Source organism: Littorina saxatilis, linkage group LG1 (assembly GCF_037325665.1).
Source record: "Littorina saxatilis isolate snail1 linkage group LG1, US_GU_Lsax_2.0, whole genome shotgun sequence".
NCBI classification, from domain to species: domain Eukaryota; kingdom Metazoa; phylum Mollusca; class Gastropoda; order Littorinimorpha; family Littorinidae; genus Littorina; species Littorina saxatilis.
Window position 1 is genome coordinate 35,208,635 of NC_090245.1, and position 20,993 is coordinate 35,229,627.

The 20,993-nt window shown below is 40.6% G+C and overlaps 1 protein-coding gene across 1 annotated transcript in view; it reads left to right on the plus strand.

Annotated features, from left to right (window-relative positions):
* Positions 1 to 20,993, plus strand: part of LOC138968244 (C-Maf-inducing protein-like) — a 64,658-nt gene that overhangs the window by 16,657 nt on the left and 27,008 nt on the right. Inside the window, exons 7-12 of the mRNA XM_070340806.1 lie at positions 231 to 311; positions 1,697 to 1,800; positions 10,372 to 10,473; positions 16,218 to 16,307; positions 18,908 to 18,973; positions 19,737 to 19,763. Of these exons, the coding sequence (XP_070196907.1) occupies positions 231 to 311; positions 1,697 to 1,800; positions 10,372 to 10,473; positions 16,218 to 16,307; positions 18,908 to 18,973; positions 19,737 to 19,763 (470 nt within the window). The remainder of the gene's footprint in view (positions 1 to 230; positions 312 to 1,696; positions 1,801 to 10,371; positions 10,474 to 16,217; positions 16,308 to 18,907; positions 18,974 to 19,736; positions 19,764 to 20,993) is intronic.

Consider the following 20,993-nt stretch of genomic DNA (forward strand, 5'->3'; position numbering starts at 1 on the left):
AAAAGTCTGGCTTATAGCCAAAGAAATGTGACGATCAGTATGACTATGTGTTGGCCTTTTGACTGATTTAAATTTGAACGCTCAGGAAAACAAGAAATAAAGAAATAAAGAAGGGTAGCATAGCTGTGATATTGAAAAACTCTCTTTTGTCATTCCCAACGCTTACTCTTTGACTGCTTACTGCTAACGATACTTTTAGTTGACTGTATATATGAATATTGTTTTTTCAGCACTGCAAAAGTTGTCCAAGGTCCAGCCTTGTAGTAGACCTCTTCACACCAGTTGTTCAAAGAATTCTGAAACACAATATGGTGAGTTTTAATGGCATGACTATGGTCTTCTGTGTGTGAGTGTGTGTCCGTGTGTATGTGCGTGCATGCAAGCATACGTTATTGGATAAAACATTTTTCTGTAGCGCTGTTCACCGCCAGATAACAGTCTCATGGCGCTTTACAAATCCATCATACAATACAAGCATTAATAGTTAACATTTTGTATAAACTATAATGTCTTCTTCTTCGTTTCGTCAATATGTGGCCTCTTTCCTTTCCTGTTTCTTACACATGAATTCTTAAAGGCACTAGCAGGTCTGCACATAAGATGACCTAGGAGATCAGAAAAATCTCCACCTTTGACTCAACAGGCATGGCCGGGATTTGAACCCGCGACCTTCCGCATGGGAAGCCGGCATCTTAACCACTAAACCATTGTGCCTGTGCTATAATTACCCAAAAAAAATATACCATTAGCCCTTGCTAGGATGGGGGAGTGGTCCGTTTGTCCAAGTAAGGCAGTGGAGATCCAATCAAATCATGGCAAATACTGGAGAAAAGGGCAGTAGGAGTTGCAGACAACACTCTGAAACAGAAACAGATGCTTGTGGACACAAATTGAAGTTCAGAAGTTTGACAGGAAGTAGTCAGGTGAAGTTGTTAGTAGCCAGTCTCTCACATTGATCAGTTTCTAGCAGTGGAGTCCTGCTCTTATTTATAGATTTTTTGTATTGATTTTTGAGTCACTTGAGAAAAAGTGACTATGTAATCGGTCAGTGTTAGTCTGTCCGGCCGGCCGGTCGTCCGGCCGTCCGTCCGTAGACACCACCTTAACGTTGGACTTTTCTCGGACACTATCAAAGCGATCGGGCTCATATTTTGTTTAGTCGTGACCTCCAATGACCTCTACACTTTAACGATGGTTTCGTTGACCTTTGACCTTTTTCAAGGTCACAGGTCAGCGTCAAAGGAAAAATTAGACATTTTATATCTTTGACAAAGTTCATCGGATGTGATTGAAACTTTGTAGGATTATTCTTTACATCAAAGTATTTACATCTGTAGCCTTTTACGAACGTTATCAGAAAAACAAGGGAGATAACTAGCCTTTTCTGTTCGGCAACACACAACTTAACGTTGGGCTTTTCTCGGAAACTATAAAAGTGACCGGGCTCAAATTTTATGTGAACGTGACTCATTGTGTTGTGAATAGCAATTTCTTCCTGTCCATCTGATGCCTCATATAATATTCAGAACTGCGAAAGTGACTCGATCGAGCGTTTGCTCTTCTTGTTTTTAATTTGTATTGATTTATTTTTATTCATTGATTGATTGATTTATTTATTCTTGTTGTGTTATTTTGTGAATTATTTATTATTTTTTTTTCTTTTCATTTTCATGATTTATTATTCTTTGTTCCTCAGGACTTTGGAAAGTTCCCACGGATGAGGACGTTTGTACAGGAATTCTTGCAAGCCCTCAACTGTCAGAATGATGGAACACGGGTGGTTCAGGGCTTTATTGAAAAGTAAGTGTGGATTTTGCAGTATATAATTTATGTCCAAGTGCTGCCTGTTTCTCAAAACCTTTAGTGGCAAGGGTTATACATGGCAATGCCAGCATTTTATTATGCTGAACCTTCATGTCTGTGTCTGGTACCCTCATGTGTGCTGGACAAATCTCATAGCAAACGATCCATAGCTTGTACAGTGGTACCAACCATGTGAGGCCTTTCCGATGAGAGGACGCCTCCCAAGAAAGACAACCTTCTGTCATCCCTTTGTCTTTGTCTGTATACATGGCCAAAATATGCTTGTCTGTCATGACATGCCACCTGCAATGTAGGAAGGATTTTGTCTGGTCTGGAAATTGTCCTTTCATCTGGTGTACTGCACAGAAGAACTCTAGCATGCAGATATTTGTAGGCATTTTTTTTTAAAGTATAGTTGCCTAATTACAGTAACTTTGGCAACCTGTCTCATGGACAATAATTCTGTTTTGTTGTACTTGTAGCCATCAATGGTCAATTCAGTCAGCTATGAATTTTCTGTAGATTGGTTCTGTCCAATTGTTATTCCCCCACCTTTTCTGTGCTGCAAGGTCTAAGATGCTAGAGAACTGTAACATACTAAATAGAGTGTAGTTTCTGAAGGGCATTGTGGAAGAATATATAGAAACCAATGTAAATTCTTCTATCTTTTGTATGTTGGTTATCACTGTGTGGCAATTGCCATTACAGCTCCAAACAAGCGCACAGAGGTGTGGAGAGTGGAGCACGCAGAAAACAAACTTTGTTGTTGTTGTGGTTAGCTTGCAAACGCTAAGCCAGACAGTTGTTGTGCTACATGTAAGAGATATAACTCTGCAAGTGCAACACAAAATTTATTTAAACATTTCTACAACCATGTGACAGAAATTCTGATAGAGTACAACCTACCCCAGCAACTACCTCTCAATTACAGCTGCCTGCCCAATACGACCAAGGCAAAGATCCCAGACATTGAATCCCTTATATAATTCACCTGGCCATAACCACCACTTGTCTATACTGACCACTTTTGGGTGCTGGTTATAGGCTGGTTTGACTGTAATTAATATTGATTTATGAAATACATGCATGTCAATTACAGAGGTGACTGAATAGGTCTGCGTAAATTCATTGTAAGTGTAAAGTTCTGACCTCTTTTTCCTTAATATGTATTTTATTTCTTTTGCTTTGTCTAGATCTGTATGGTCAGCTGCTATTAGTTCAACATTGATGTCACAAAGAACTGATTTAAGAGAGTATGTGGAGGAAGGGAAATGAGATGGAATTGGAAACACTGAAATATTGATTTTGTAGGGGATGCGAAGTGGGACTAGGGATTTTATTTGTTGGTGTTGTTGTTTGATTTGCAAGGAAGTTATTTTTGTTTGTTAGTTTTGTGTGTAAGTGTGTGTTTTGTTTTGCAAATATTTTGTCACACATGTTTTCAAGCTTGTGTTCTAGACAATAAACTAAGAGAAGTATCATTGAAAGACCGCCTTATCATATATCTAAAGGAGACACACACAAAAATACCAAACACAATGAACTTTTTGAATCTATGGGTAATCTAGCATGAAGAAAAAGTGTAATGCTCTTTTGGGCTAAGTATAATATAATAGTCTCTAGTAGGATTAAACGATCTGTTACCATGATGATACATCACTGAAATGAGGACGTTGTACTGACAAAACACAATAAATCTCGGTCCGCTTGGCATGCAGAGAAAGTGAAGTGTTCCAGAAATAGACTGGATTGAACGATGATTGCCTCGGTGTGTGTGAAAGTAGGTAGACAACTGTTTTTCCTCAGGAAGTACGGACAGACTCAGAGATTGACTGATACTGACGAAAGACAAGTTTAACTAATGTTTTGGACAAACCAATGTCAAAAGGGCAGACAGACAATGGTGGTGGTTGACCCACTTCCAATGTAGGTTAGACATTTATGTTTTCAGCAGGGATAGGTTAGAGAGATAGATGCATGCACAGACTGACAAGTGCATGCACGCACACACACGCACGCATGCATGCATTTACACATGCCTGCATGCATGTACACACACACACGCCTGCATGCAGGTACACACACACACACACACACACACGCACGCACGCACGCACGCACGCACACGCACACACACACACATATTTTAATAGATAGTTTTCAGTTGCCTTTATCAGGCTTTATATCAGCACCCCTGTGTTCACGCCGCCATGGTGGATCTCATTGGTCTTGTCCAATAAATAAAATATGTTGTACTTCTCAGACGGAATTGATGAAATAAATAAAAATTCAGCAATTTATCTGTGCGTCTGCTGATTTGTGTTATTTGTTGTTTTAGTGATTTTTCACTACCTATTTTATTCATGTTTTTATTATTTAGTTAGTGGAAGAATCTTTTGTAATGTATCTTTGATGGTGTATGCTTTTAATTAAGCGTTGTTGACTATGAATGTAGATGTAAATGCTTGTATAACTGTGTTTTAATTTTAAATGTGTCAAGCGCAAAGAGCATACAGTAGTACCTGCCATATCCGGTCACCCATTAGTCATTGCAAAGGTGACCGCAAATATCAGGTGGCCGTTCATTACAGGCCCCCTCCTCCTCCAAAAAAACCAAAAAAACACGATCAAGTTTTCATGAAGAAAAGAAAGCGATCATCCACGAGCCGCCGATTCATTGTCTCTGTTAGTTTTGCTTTCGTTTATACATCTTAATTATTTGCGTGTTTAACTCGATCGTCCTGGCTAAGCTATTGTTTCGTATGTTTCTATGTGTGTTGTTTGGATTATTATATATGTATTTGAGTGTCAGATAAACAAGTGTTTCAAACTCACATCAGCTGTGATCGATCCGGAAGTGACTGCCGTAAATGTACATGTATGCGCATGTCTGTATTTACAGTTTGCGCATGCGTAAGTATTCATGTCGTCTGCTCGTGCTGTGCCGTCTGTGCACACAACACACACACACACACACACACACACACACACACACCACAGGCGCTCGCCCGCGAAAGTGACAAGTGGCCGTTAAGTGGCCGCTCCTGTCGAGTAAGAGGGGCACCTTAGGGCAAAAATCAGTGACCGTTGACCGCGTCAGACAGGTTAACGGCCATTAAGAGTCAATTATAGAAGGAAAACTCATTAGTCATGGGAAAGCTGGCCGCTCCGGGTAGGTTCACGCCCACGAAAGGGCCGGAAATGGAAGGGACTACTGTAAAGTTATGATGTTGCGCTATATAAATGCTCATTTATTATTATTATTATTATTATTATTATTTGTAGCATTAAGCAGCCTGTTTCTTTAATTTCAATAGAGTTGCTAGTTCCAAATCCTCACTTCAGTAAGCAGCAAAAATCCAACCAACAAACAGTTTCCCTTCTTTGCTTGGCTTCTTTCAAAATCACCAAACAAAAAAGTTAACCTTTATGGACCTCAGCTGATATGACCACATAGCAATTTGGAAATGTTTAGACAGCATCATGCATGGAGTTTCGGTAAAAGTGAAGGGTTTTTGGAAGGACTGTTATATTTAACAATCTTTTCATCATGGATATGCTCTGGTTACTAGGATGCATTCCCTTAGACACAAGCATGGTGTTCTATGGAGGCTTTGGTACATTTATTGCTGGGCACTAATGTTACTGATATGATGGCTGATGAGATCAATAATTCAGGAATACCTGGTGCCATCGCTGTTAATATTTTCATCGTGGGGAAGGTTTTCCTGAATGCATCAGCGCCCAATAAGCTAATGGAAAAGCAAGTGACATTTAGTCAGTCGCTCTGCGTATGCGTGTGTGTGTGTGTGTGTTTTGACTATGTCTGTTTGTGCCTAAATATATGGGTCATTCTCAGAAATGGTGGTCCAGTGAGAGTGAGTGGGGGTGACACATTTGAAATCATGAAAAAGTAAATTAAAATTATTTCTACCACGACTTTTTTTTATCTGAATCTATTCCTGAGACATTAAAGCATTGTTGTATGTCAATAAAAATGGTTTCTATACGTTGGTGTTGTTTTTGTGTGCTTTTCAATTGCGAAGTTCGGCCGTTTCCGGATCGCCGAAGCGTTACACGACTTTCGTGATCAACAATATGTTCAGTCTCATGGCTAAATGCAAACATGCAAACACCAACAAATTACTGCAATCGACAGTCAGGAGTTCAGTCTTGGGCGTAGCAACACATCTTTACAAAAACTCACGCTGAATTTGAAGTTACGGGCTTCGAACAAAAAATTATGAATGTCGTAATGCATCGTATCCGGACTCGACGCGCGAACATCGGACAGCAATGTGCAATTGGTTTCCATGTTACAACATTCATCACGTAAATACAACACTTTAAAACGTCTCTTATTCAGCAACCAATCGCTCTTTTTGTCTAATTTTTGCATTATTATGTATACAGACCTGTTTACCAGTACGATTTGGGCGTATTTTGTACGCCAAATTATTATCGATACGCAAATACGCGATACACGCACAAAATACGCATAAGAAAAAGTCTAGAATACGTTTTCCGGTGTTGGTGTGCTGATTACGGGATGGTACAACTGATACCGGTTTCGGTCGAAGGGAGATAACCATGACAGCGAGTCTTCAGCTGTGGAAACCTTGTTCAGTTGTTGGCACGTGCGATCGTCTGAACAATCGTGGCAAAATGAAGCGGTAAAATGTGCCAGTTTCGGATGACTGTACCAAGTCTAAACAGCAGAAGCAGCAGATTTTCTTGGAAAAATATAAGAAAGAGCCAGGAATTGTGGAGTCTACTATGGGAAAAAGTCATGCACACTGCAAGTATTGTAAATCAGATTTCTCCGTTGCCCATGCTGGGAAATATGACATCGAACGACACTGCAGTTCCAAAACTCACCTGGACAAGGTTGCTGCAAAGAAATCCGCTGAAAGCTGCCAAGGAATTATGAAGTTCATTCCCGCAAAGCAAATCCTGCCAGAAGAAAAGGCTGTAGTCCGTGCTGAAGCAATGTTTTCTGAGATGATTGTAATCACTACTGCTGATTGTGGGCAATAACGGAAAGACAAGACAAGACAAAATGAACTTGCCACTGTCAACCGCAGATGTTATTTCACGAACTTCATCTTTTCATTATCAATCTGTTTGGAAGACACTGGTTATAATGCTATAAACTGACAGGTAAATAAAATTGTTTTATCCCTGTTGTATTGGAAGGAGTTAAATTCTGAAGGTGTTCACAAGACATGCTATTCTTTCACAAACACGTTTGCACCCACGCGTACATTTTCCCTAGCCCATATGGCTTTGCTTGCAAAGTACACCAACTTTTTGAAAAATACACTCAACTTTTTGGGAAAGTACTCTTACCTCGGGTTTAGGGTAAACAGGTCTGTGTATAGCAAACAATAGACTTCATAGTAAAAACAATTATTTTGTATTTCTTGACACTTTATTTTTTACTTTGTATGTAACACTTTGGACCACCATTTCTGAGAATGACCCATATATATATATACATGTGTTCACTTCCTGTTTTTTTAAGAATGTGGAGGTTATCAGTGTACATTGCTTATACCCCCATTCCACACATCCGTTCTAGCTTCCGTTCCCAGCCGTCCTGAGGACGGCTGCCACAACAATGAGACGCTGCGCAAACTGCTGTTTTTGGCATCTTTGAGCAATGTCTGACCGAAATGGCAGCCGTCCTGAGGACGGCATGGGAACGGAAGCTAGAACGGCAGACCTGCCTACCCTTACGATTTGGGCGTAATTTACTACGATTGTTAACCCAAACTACGCCACCACGCTTTCCACAATGGAAGTACGATTTTTAAGAAACCAAAAGTATGATTTTTTGCATCTCATCTCGATGTAAATCCGATCTGTATTGTTGCTCTCGCAGAGCTTGCGTTTGCACCTGCGCGAGATTGTTTGGGCAATATCCGGTCATATCCGGTCTGTTCAGCCACATACAAGATAGACGACACCGTTCGGATTACAATGAATTAGCGATGCATGGAAAATCTGAGTCCCCATGAGACGGAAGATGAGTCTGATGAGGAAGCTGGTCACAGTGGTGGTAAAAGGATTGCTGTGAGAAAGAAGACAGCCATTCAACAGAAATACAAAGGCAGCTAAATGGAATCGTGGCCATGCCTAGGACTTTAATCAAAAGGACCAAAGCACGTCTTGTGTTGCCCTCCGTGGGTTAGGGGGAGTCCCATATTGGTTGGGATGAGAAAGAATTTACCCGATGCTCCCCAGCATGTTGTAAGAGGCGACTAACGGATTCTGTTTCTCCTTTTACCCTTGTTAAATGTTTCTTGTATAGAATATAGTCAATGTTTGTAAAGATTTTAGTCAAGCAGTATGTAAGAAATGTTAAGTCCTTTGTACTGGAAACTTGCATTCTCCCAGTAAGGTAATATATTGTACTTCGTTGCAAGCCCCTGGAGCAAATTTTTGATTAGTGCTTTTGTGAACAAGAAACAATTGACAAGTGGCTCTATCCCATCTCCCCCCTTCCCTCCGTCGCGATATAACCCTTCGTGGTTGAAAACGACGTTAAACACCAAATAAAGAAAGAACGTCTTGTGTTCCCTTTGCCACAGTGACTTTTCGTGTGCACACATTGGAAAATATGAATGTGCATAGCACATCGGAACAAATTATCACAAGGATGCAGTAAAGAGAGCTCATGGAAACCAAGACAAAAGACGTTCGAATTACCTGTTCCTTTATCAGGAAGTCTGAGTCGAGTGATACAGTAACATAACTGGAGGGGGAAATTGTCCGAGCAGAAGTGACAATGTGCGAAATGATTGCCGAATGGAATCTTGATTACACTTTTTTCCACCAGATTACTCTTTTTGGCTTGGCTCATTACACCTTGTAATTTTGGGGGTAGGCAGGTCTGGAACGGATGTGTGGAATGCGGGTATGACTACTCAGTGTGTGAGAGTGCTAGTGTTGCGTTACCATTGCGTTAAGTTCCATTAACGATCCATGAGTTCCGTTGCCGATGTGTTAAGGTTCCATTAACGTTGCAGCGGGCCGGGAATGGCTAAAATTTTGAACATGCAGCCCGAACTCGCCCATCCCAACCGTTCCTACCGTTCAAAGGAGTTCCGTTAACGTCCATTGGTGTTCCATTAAGGTCTCCTCCCGATCCATCCCATTCCCGTGCCGTTCCTTGGTCGCTACGGGAACGGGACCTAGAACGGTTGTGTGGAATGGGGGTATTAGTGACCGTGGGGTCCTCATCTGACGTTTTAAATGTTTTGATTTGACATAAGCCTCATTGGCATTACCTTTTCTTGCTTGACTTTTCCTGGAGGAGTCTACAGCTAACTTGTTCTCTCTCTCTCTCTCTCTCTCTCTCTCTCTCTCTCTCTCTCTCTCTCGCTCTCTCTCTCTCTCTCTCTCTCTCTCTCTCTAACATTCACATACCTCACACCCATGTACACAGTGCCTGAAGTGTTACTGCAGTGCAGGTATCCTTTCATGACAGTAAATAATTTAGTCACATATTATGTTTATTGATCAAGGGACGAAGTGTCCTTTATTTGGAGGTGTTCTTTTCCTATAACTAGTATAAGGGGTCCTAATTTTCACAGGTTAAGTGTAAGGAAACCCCAATGGGATCAGCGAAGCATGTCCATCCATTGCAGGTGCCCTTTTGTGACATGTATACTCACAAGATAGCAGGACTTGTCCTTTGCTCGGAGGTGTCTTCTCATCTAAATTATACACGGAAAACCGTTACAACGTCCATTCTCGGGTTCTGTTTGCTCCAAGTACTAGCGCGAATCCAGATGAGGGTCTTTGTCATCGTTCTGTGTAATTTGGAGAGGCTGCTATTTGTAGTTTTATATGTATTGCATATCAACTGCAGCTACCCAGCAAAAGCACCACAAAACCCCTTGATTTTTTGCTGTTTTTCAGGATAGTGGTCGCTTTCCTTTACACGCTAGATTAGCCTGACTGCGCGTCGGATTTGAACGAACTCTGTATAACTTGTTAGGTAAGACACCAAATAAACATTTTGGTGTAAAAAATGCAAAGTATCATTCAGTTTAAGTCGCCGTTTTGACTGTTGATGGTGAATCATGCCGTCAAATATGCCATTTTTGAGGGTAGGCATGGTCACGAACATGTGACGTCATGCCCAAATATTGCTCAGATTCCTGAAAGGCATTTTTGAGCAGAAGAAAGACAGATCTTAAAATACACGTTAATTTCTGACCCAAAAACTGCTGTTTAACATCTGGGGTATACCACTGAAAAAATATCCTTAACTTTTTGGGCTCAGTGTAGGTTACACGCCAACCAAAAGTGTAATCCTATGTTGCAGGCGGCCTGTCATGACGGGTATATTTTGGTCAAGAAAATAGACAAAGGAACTGCAGAAGGACACTGTCCTTTTTTGGGAGGTGTCCTCAGTGGAGGGGCCTCACATCCCATGCATGTGAGAGTGATCTGTACAAAGGGACTTGATAGGTGTACTTTATTGGGAGATGTGGTAATTCTCATTGGTAGTGCCTCATACCACTGTACTTACATGGTTTTGATGTTTTGTTCGTGCAGCATGCACGGTCCTGCCAGCACATGTCCACACCCCCGTGTTCTTTCCAACCTTGTGGCTGTGTGCCTGGCTGCCATCTACAACCTGTACGAAGAGAAAAAGAAGTGAGCCTTGTATTCTAGTGGGGTGTTACCTTTGCGTTTGCAGGTGTTCTTTTGTTTTGGTTTTAGCAACAGCAAAAGTACTCTCCTTCTTGGGTAAACCATCTCGTTCATGATCAGCACAGATCTCTGTCTGGGCTTTTACACGGGATATGTCCTTCCACTTAGACATATACCAACAATCAACATCCTGGGGGCTTTCTGTGCAGACAGGGATGGTTTGGCTCAATTTGTGTGGAACAGCTGACACCTATGTCAATCTCAACAATTAACTCAGCACAAATTCCCATTCTGCACTGGACACAGCTAGGCTGTTGATTGTGTGTACAAGTCCAAGTGGAAGAATGCTCTTGCCTTTTGTAAAAGCTGGTCACCTCTGTGGTGGTTTACATGATGGTGTACACGTTGGAGAAGCTATCTTTAAAGTGATTTTCATATTATTTTGGGGTTATAATTCTAAATCTGTTGTTGAACTTTTGGGGACTCTGAGGAGATGATTTGATTAGTATGGTTGTAGTTTTTAAGGTTTTTTAAATTGAATGCTGTCTCAGTCTTTACAAAAAAAATGTACGTAATGTTATTGTTACTCAGTTATTGATGATAGCATGCTGGTGTTGTGTATGGTTTTTTTTAACCTTTGATTTTGAAATGAGATCTGACTTGTGAAGTTGTATTTCCATAGTACTCTTAAGTTTCTCTGTTACTGTGTTAGTGTATTAAGGGTTGATTTGATATGAGTGTAATTGGTTAATTGTGTAGCTGTGTGCATGCAGTTAATTGTGAAACGATCTCTCCCTTCCCCTACCACCCCCATCTCTTTTCCCCCTACCTTCCATCCCTCTAATCTGTTGTTTATTCTTGAAGTGGTGATTTTGTGAATGAACATGCAGGTAGAGTACGAGTGAATGATAATTGGACAGACTGCTACACACACTTCCACAGGCATAGTTTCTGATAACTGACACAGAGTGACATATATAATATAGGGACACTTTTTGGCTCACGTAAGTGTAGCGTGTGCGATGCTAACTTTTGTCTGTCTGTGCGTGCGTGCGTATGGATGTATGTCTGTGGTAGAAACTTTAACATTTGACTGAACACCAAAATACTAATTTTACCTGGTTATTATTCAAGCTACAGCTTCAAAGTATTGAAGCAATGATCAACATTTCGTCAGCATGTATGTAGTTAAAGTGTGTATCCAAAGAAAACGGGTGGTGAGGGGTTTTGGGGGGGTAAAAACAGGTGACTGGTTTGTGTCGTGTGTGGTATGTAGACCAGGTCAGGGGTCAAGGTTAGGTCAGATCGCGTGAAGGATTGTGGTATAGATACAGTTATCACCGAGCTGCAGTTCGCCGATTAGGAGAAGACGACTCATGATTTCACTTTGTTCGGTTTCGTAGCTCCAGAAAAATAGATAAAGAAGATACCAAAGGAGATTTCATACAGATTAATCTGCACAGCGTGTTTCCAGTGTCTGCGCGAGGAAGCGCTGTCGAAAGCGCAGCGTCGATCTGGCCATCTGGCAGTCGTGTCCCCGTAAGTAGGCTACGGACAGACAGATCTGGATCTAGTGTCTCGCACTCTTGTACCGTGTCACCTATGCTTACTGTGTGTGTGTATGTGTGACGGAGTGATTGAGTTTGTGTTACTGTTTGTCGATTTCTTACGTGAGCCTTGAAGGCTTCGCCTCTTGTTTCCTATGTTCAAATGCTCTTTAAAAAGTATTTAACGTATTTAAAAAAATTAATCTATTTGTTATTCTTTTATCCACAAGGACCTAATAACAGTTAAATACTTCGAGTGTTGTTCCCAGACAAAGAGGATAATAGGTCAGTTAGACCTGGACTGAAAATATGTATAATGTGTCAAAATCTCCTCACTCCTACAAAACCAACTGTTCAGTCAGAATTAGAACTATACATGTCAAAACTATCAGACAGGTTACTGGCAAGGGCATGGATGTTGGTACAAATTCATTACTATGAGACAACTGTCCTGAGCTCTTCAGCATCATGTAACAATCACAACCACAATTGTGCACGGCTAGACTACTACTGAGATCTGTTTTCTTGGTATCAGCGGTCAACAGCTAGCAATAACACTTGGTCATATGAAAATCTTCTCCTGTATTATTTGCAGTCAAAATACTTATTTATTTATTACAAAATGTCTTAAATTATTGTGTACTACTGTAGTAGGCCATTGCAGAGAGGTCAGTGAGTACTCTTATAATTCAGATAAAATCGGATCACATTTGTGTAAATTAGGTGCCGTGAGACTGTTGTTTGGTGGTGGATTTTTAGCTATGTACATGGAGTTGTTATTCTTATTCTTTCAGAAATATCTCAGTCACTTTTAGGTTTAGTTTTTAATACCACTATTAACACTGGTTATGCAGATGGATATCAAGGGTGTCCAGTGCTCTTCAATCAAATTATATCAAACCCCTAGTTAGATAGAGTAGGAAAAAGAACTAAGATTAAAACTTTTTGTTTGTTTGTAGTTTTTTAAAAATTATTTGAATTTTTAAAATGTATTAGTTGGTTCGGCTATGCATTAGAGCTAGCCAAGATCAGCTAGCCTCCGGGCGAAAAGTAGTAGCCTGCTGATTAAAGCCCACATGGATTAGGTGCTTGATAGTCATATTCAGTTGTTGTTTTTATAACTGAACTATCTAAGTAAGGCTTTCTCTCCTTTAATGTTTTACTATTTTTTCCGTTTCTCTCCTTACATTTCTCTATCTCTCTCTTCTTGTCGGCAATCACTTCACCGTATAAGCGCTACTATTAGATTAAGGGAAGACCCTGAATGCTATACGGAAGAAGAAGAAGAAGATATTACAGTGTGGATATGTGACCACAAATACTGCTGTGGCTGCACGAGCTGCAGTGTATATCAAGTGACTGACTGTTATCTATACATATCACTGCCAATATATGAATATGATTACCTGCGGTATTTATAAGACGGACAAGAAAATCCATTTCCTTGTTTGGATGTGTCATTTTCTAGTTCGTGATCTCAAAAAACTGCGGAGTTAAAACGTCTACAGAAATACGGGCATTAATCACATTTAATGTGATACTACTTTTCTTCACTGCTGGAGTCATGGTAATTGTTGTTGTCAGGCGCTATGATCTATTATCTATGGAAGGAGTTGAGTGCTTTGAATTTCATGTAGTATAACTACTTGTCACTTCTTTTTTTTTTAGGTCAGGATCAGGAAAAAATTAAAGAATGTGAAGGCTCATCGTTAATCTCTGGAAAGATTAACATAGAAGAAGAAGAAGAGAATGGCAATGAAGATAACAATTTTCTGGAACTGTTCCAAAAAAGAAAAGATGTGATTCTCTCTTGCAATACCTGTATACAGAATTTACACCTTATTACTTTTTCTTGACTGCTAGACATTTGAAAAGCTAGTAAACGAGTTGAAACCTGATATTAGATAGAAAGGGGTTTAAAAAGATGCAAAAATGGTGCAAGTTGAGTGCAAACCAATCACACACAAGTTTGCAGGGGAAATTCTTGCCTTAATTGGTGTGAAAAGGTAATTAATTGAGCCCTCACTCTACCCCTCCCAACCCCCTTTGGACTTGAATCTACCCTTGAGGCTGTTATGTCAGTTCTTGTGTTGTTATGTGTATTTCAATTTTTTTTCCTTGAGACTTGGTCTTGAAAACACCCTGAATCTACTAGTCTTTCTTTCAAAAATTCAGTTTTTCTGCATGTAATCTTGTGAATGAGTGTTTACTATAATGGTTTGTATACAATAATTCAGGTCCTTTTTCTGGTTTTTTTTAAAAATTTTCCTGAATGTTTGATAATGGTGAAATTGTACAGGTATCAGTTTGTCCACTTTACAAAATGATTCAGTCAACAAACCAATGCTCACTGCATGGTTTATAAGAAACTATGTATTTTCTGTATTTTGTGCACAGAGCTGCATGAAGCTAGGCTGGAGACTGATGGGTCTGGAGATTGTTTGTTGGTTTTGGGTTGTTTGTCTTTTGTGTTTGTCATGTTGTGTTCTTTCCAGCAGAAAAAGAAACCTGAATAGATTGAATAATTTTATTTTTTTTTTCACTTTCAGAAGCGTTACACAAGGATTGCCCTCTGGGCCTGTCAAGATGTCCTTTTTTTATTTTTACAGTGATAATCAAGATTTGTGCCAGTGGAGCATGTCAAATGGGGATGTGGACAGTACGGATAATCTGACTATTGAGAAAATTTGTCTGGAATTCAGCCCTATGCGCAGACGTAACGCCTTCTATAAAATCAACAAGCATGTGTCTCGTCATGACAGGTTACAGAACATGATTGGCGTCCGTCACTGTGCAGCACTACACATTGCCCTAGAAATACTCCAACACTAACAAAACAAAATCAAAAGTAGAAATAATTTGATTAAAAAAATGTAATTAAATTTAGTAGAACTCACAGAGCTGAAAGAGATGCTTCAGTAAGTTTGCACAAATTACAGTAAATTTTAGTCAGATCAAAAACAGGACTGAAAATTTGTCATGAAGATTTTTCACACAATAATGGTTCATCTTGCAGGCATCTGTTACCCCTGGAATGTTTAAGAAGAGAATCACATTCACTGAGTTGCCTTTGTGAACTGAGAAATCCTGTAAATTGAGAAATCCTGCTCTGTTGCATTAAAGCACCTGTCAGAATTTGCCACGAATTGATTGGTTCTCCAGTCCTGTTTCAGTTTGGCAGGGCTGCTAATGTCGCTCAGTTCGTTAGGGTTTTATTGATGCCATTAGTCTCTGTCGCTTTGAATTTTTGCCTTGTTGATTTTTGTTTTGAGAAGTTATGCTTTACATTTTTTTAGGTTGTTTATAATCCATCTTGGCCGAGTATGTTTTTTAATTTTAATTTTAATTTTATTTTATCACAAGGTGGTACATTTTTCACGTCAAGGGAAATGAAAACAAGGACGTTTTTTTTAATGAAAGTTTGACTGAGCTAGTCAGAGTATAAATTTATTAGCACTGTGTGTGTCGATCTGCTAAAGTGGCCAGCAGGAAAGATTGGAAAATATAGCACTGGCCGAAGGAAGACGCGAAAAGTAAGACTAGCAAAGTTGATAGTATTTACTTTAAGCAATACTGGCTCAGTTTTTCATTTCAGTGATAGTCTGATACACCTGTTGTGTTCTTGTAATTGACAACAAGGTAAAGTAATTTGACAGAACTATATTATAGGAGTACTTTAGAAACGAGAATTAGGATCCTTTTCTTTGATGTTGGAGTATTCACATTATCATCGAACACCCCACCTCCATTTCATTGCGTTGTATGTATGCACTGCACCACTTTCGTGAATATATGATTTGCACTCAAAATGTTCCAAAGATTATGACAAGAGTTTATCTTCCAAATAAAAGCATTTGCTTCTGTAATTTTAGAATTGTAGTTTTTAATCATTTAAGGCCGAGTTGTATGACTTCCACACAGTCAACAGACATTGGAAAAAGATGTTCTTAAACAAATTTACTAATTTGAAATGAAAGGGAGTTTTTTTTCTTAAAAAATTGCCTGTTTCCAAATAACAAAAAAATTGCAGCAGCTTCTCTGACCAAGCCACCAAGTCCACAACGCAAGTGCTGATTCAGCAGTTAAAACCAAGAGCATCATGGGTAACAATAGAGGAACAGAAGAAGAAAGATAACTGCAGTGTCCAATTTTTCTTTGACTGTATTTTACCAGGGGGCATTCTGTGTGTTTGTTTTCCAGCCCAATGCAAGAGAACATGTTTCAGTCAGAATTTGACACGGTCGACTGGGAAAGCAAACTCCTGTGCTACATTTCAATGATGGAGACCATGTGAGTACTTCTTTATTTTCGTTACCTGACTCAGATTTTGAGTAGGGGGTTGGGGGGAGTGGGGGTGGGGGTGGGGGGTGGGGGGTTAGCTGAGATAGATTGGGAAGAGGGGGAGAGAGCCCCCCGGCCCTAATGAGAGAGTGTGTGTGAGAGTGGTTTATAAGTGTTTTGCTTGATGCACTGAGGTGCTTGAACTAAAGTTTGCCAGCTTTTATTTATTTATTTTTTATTTATTTTGTTTGTTTTTTGTAGTAAATTTAGCAGTACAGTAAAACCTGCATCCAGCGGACCCTTAATTCGGCGGACACCTTTGCATAACGGACACTTCAAGTGAGGACGGATGTATTTTACACTCAAAAACACCTTAAAAGAGCGAACACCTCAAAGGCGCGGACGCGGACACTCTTTTTTGGTCCCGATTTGGTTTGTTACCTGTCAACAACGGTCCGCCATCTTGGTTCTGCAAATACAATCTCGCTGGCGATGTGAACGCGCGAGAAGCTTATTTTGTAAGCCAACGACAGCACTTGAAAGATTGATTTTTGTATGGTGCACGCTCATTGGTCGATGCCGTGAATTGAACTGAACTCACAAACAAAAACAAGTTAGGGTTTCTACTTTCTGTACTGTGATGCATCTTCGTCTCATCCTTCGTCGATCGCGGTCTCATCATGTCAAAACGGAAATTTCTGACTTTAGAAGAAAGAGTCGATGTGATAAAGAAATTGGACAAGGGGCTCTCAGTTCGAAAAGTGGCTGATGAGCTGAGTGGAAGAACGCAAATTTCCAACATCAAAGCTGATCGTTCACAAATTCTGAGTCAGTGGAAATCCGGTGCCTCTCGCTCGTTCTCTCTCTCTCTCTCGCTCAGTCGTTCTCTCTCTCTCTCTCTCTCTCTCTCTCTCTCTCTCTCTCTCTCTCTCTCTCTCTCTCTCTCGCTCAGTCGTTCTCTCTCTCTCTCTCTCTCTCTCTCTCTCTCTCTCTCTCTCTCTCTCTCTCTCTCTCTCTCTCTCTCTCTCTCTCTCTCTCTCTCTCTCTCTCTCTCTCTCTCTCTCTCTCTCTCTCTCTCTCTCTCTCTCTCTCGCTCGTTCTCTAACTCGCTCGTTCTCTCTCTATCGCTTGTTCTCCGTTCTCTCTCTATCGCTCGTTCTTCGTTCTCTCTCGCTCAGTCGTTCTCTCTCTCTCTCGCTCGTTCTTTGTTCTCTCTCTCTCTATCGCTCGTTCTCCGTTCTCTCTCTCGTTCTCCGTTCTCTCTCTCTCTCTCTCTCTCTCTCTCTCTCTCTCTCTCTCTCTCTCTCTCTCTCTCTCTCTCTCTCTCTCTCTCTCTCTCTCTCTCTCAAAACAAACTTGAGAGCTTCAAAACTTTTTGAGTTTTAATAATTACTGTGGCAAAAAAGAATCAGTGACTGATGACTCTCCTTGGTGTGTGCTGCATTATTACATGTAATGCAGGGTTCGACACTAGCGGGGGCGGGGGGCGGAACGCCCCAGAGTTTTGTGTTCCGCCCCAAACATTGCCGAAGCTTGGGGCCCACTCCGCCCCAGGATAAATTCCAACAATGACAAACCGAAAATTCTAATGCCAGCAGAGCCAATCACTAAAAATCGCCAGTCAAAGTCGTCACTGAAATTTGCGTTACGATCAATGCCGCAGTCAAGAAAAAAAAACATTCAAATCGTCGAAGGACAATGTCGTAAGGGAAATAACTCCCAGATTGCGCTCTTTAGCGTGAGAGATAAGTATCGCCTTCAAATGCCAAACGCAAAATGTGGCGACACATCCCTGGTGTAAAAAGACATGGCAATGAAGATGAAGAACAGGGTGGAGAGAAACGAAAAAAGGAAACCGATGCAGCCAAAAGCGCGAAGCGCTGTCGTAATTTCAATGTCAAATGGTTGAAAGAATTTCCCTGGCTTCAGTACGATGAAGAAAAACAAACAATGCATTGCCGCACGTGAATACTGAGAGTGGGCCCCAGATTTTTTTTTTCCGCCCCAGCAATTTCCATCTCTGGGGCCAGTGTGGCCCCAGGCCAAATAAGTTAGTGTCGACCCCTGTAATGAAAGAAAATGAAAGAACTAAACATGCATAGACACTCTATTTACATAATTTACATGCACACACATGAAATAAAACTATTTGGCTGGGTTTTTTCTTCCCAAAAAATGTCGGTGCATTCATATTCAAAAGAAAGGACACCTTGCTACAAAGGACAGTGGCAAGGCTCCCCAAGGGTGTCCTTTGCTTGCAGGTTTTACTGTAATGCTTTTTTTTTTAAAATAGTTCAGGATAAAGCTGTGCTATAAAATAAAAAAGCCCCTTGAACAAAGCATTCTACCATCTATATATATATATGTCCTTCATATTTTAGGATCTTCATGAGTTTTAGTTCTTTTTATAAACTATTAATTTTTTCATGGTCCTTGTTTGTAGGTGGTTATTTTGTGTGTGTGTGTGGACTTTTTAAGAGATGTGAAGAAGCTGATGTGATAAAAATGCTAAATATGTTTGTTTTAGATTTTACTTGATTTCTAAATCATTATTCCCCCTCAGATGCTGGTTTAAATTTAATGTGTGAATTTATTAAATTTGTTTTCAGGGCAGAGTTCAAAGACTGGAGGTACACGCTAGGAAGCTTGTTACAGCCCATTCCATTCCCTGACGAGTAAGTTTTTGCCTTTCTCAGGATTCCTCCCCCCCCCCCCCCCCTTTTTTTTTTCAGTCAAATACCGATCCTGTCCTCATCTGTGTCTCTGTCTTATTCTCTCTCTCTTTCTCCCTCTCTCTCTTTCTCCCTCTCTCTCTTTCTCCCTCTCTCTCTTTCTCTCTCTCTCCTCTCTCTCTCCCTTATCCTGGTCTTTGTTCTGTCCTCTCTCTTTTTGTCTGCTCTCACCCTTGTATCTCTGTCTTTCGACTTCTTTTTTATTCCATCCAGTTACATGTACTGTCAAGATCCCTCCCCTTTCACCACCACCCCCCCCCCCCCCCCAACCACACACACGTCTCCTATTTCCTCATCCTCCCTGTCTGCGAGTGTCTTTTGTGCTTTCCTATAGCCCCGGTCGCCCTTTTCTCAAAGTGTGAAAGAGTGTTGGGTTTAAAAGAATGACAATTGTCTTACAGTTTGTTCTGGTTCCGCCCAGAACTTTATTGATTGTGCCAGAAAAGAAAAGAAAAAAGACTTGAAAACATAAAAGTGCGCCAGAAAAGAAGGGAAAGTAGAAAACGTGAAAATCTGTTTGCCCAGATCATAAACATTTAACATTGCATTATTTATAACTGTGTGTGTTTTTGATATTCCCGTTTTTGTCGTCTAAATTGTTTTGTGATTTGCAGCGTCCTGTAAGAATGTGGCAGGAAACAATTTTGATGTGTGTGAAATTTGTTTTGTGCAAAATGTAATGTTTCCTTTTTCTCATTTTTTCCAGTGCAATTGCAGACTCAGTTTTTACATCGTAAGTACACATTACTCTTATTGCAGTTGTTGTTGTTATAAATATAATGGTGTTCGTGGTGAGTGTGAGTGTCAATTGTTTAGGCACATAGGTACAGGTGCCAAGACGCACGCACACAGACAGACAGACACACACACACACACACACACACACACACACACACACACACACACACACACACACACACACACACACTGCACACACACACACACACACACATGCACACACACACACACACACACACACACACACACACACACACACACACACACACACACACACACACACACAGACAGACACACACACACACAGCACACACACATAGTCATTTAGACACTCACTCATACACTGAAAAACGTGTCAAATGCAAACAAAACATAAGCATCCAATGCATGAAGGCAGGCATTTTATACCAACAAGCATAAACACAGAAACAGGTTGAGTCTAAAAGTGGGTTTTGTTGTCATCAGCATTAGCATTTTCTGGAAAGATCTCCACAGATTTTGCAAGCAGCCTAGCATTGCAAGCACTGACTGAACGATTTTCTCCATAAATGCCAGATTTTATGAAATTGGATACTCAGTCTCCTGATCAAACCTTTGCAGCATTCTGTTGTTGGTCTCGTAACTGCTGGCTACGCTGAGGTTTGCAGCATTTCATGGAATGGGCGTGTACCTTTATGGACGTTTCTGTCATAGTGCTGTGTTAGATTGCCAGGTCGGCTTCTGTATGTGACCTCATAAAGTTCCTGGTTGTTAGGTGTGTGTGTGCGTTTTTTTTTTTTTTTTAGCTCTCTGTTCTTTTGTTTATGTGTATGTGTGTGTGTGTGTGTGTGTGTGTGTGTGTGTGTGTGTGTGTGTGTGTGTGTGTGTGTGTGTGTGTGTGTGTGTGTGTGTGTGTGTGTGTGTCTTTGTCTGGGTCTCTGTCTGGGTCTGTGCATGCTGTTTTTAAGGATGGTGCAGCGCTGTGTATTCTCAATGCACCCTTTGACTGGATGAAGGGAATTCTTATGGTTCATTTTCAGATGGTATGCGCCAGTGGCACGATAATAACTGAACCTTGAGCTATAGCTGTATCAGTAAGTTATGCGAATTTAAAGAGGGGCAGGGGAGGGGGAAGGGAGAGAGTGTGAATAGCCCGGTGATGATTGCAGTCTGCAGTTTGCGCTCGCAGTACAAAACACTTCCTGCTACAGGGTTTAATAACTCGCACTGCTCTTATCACTTGCTG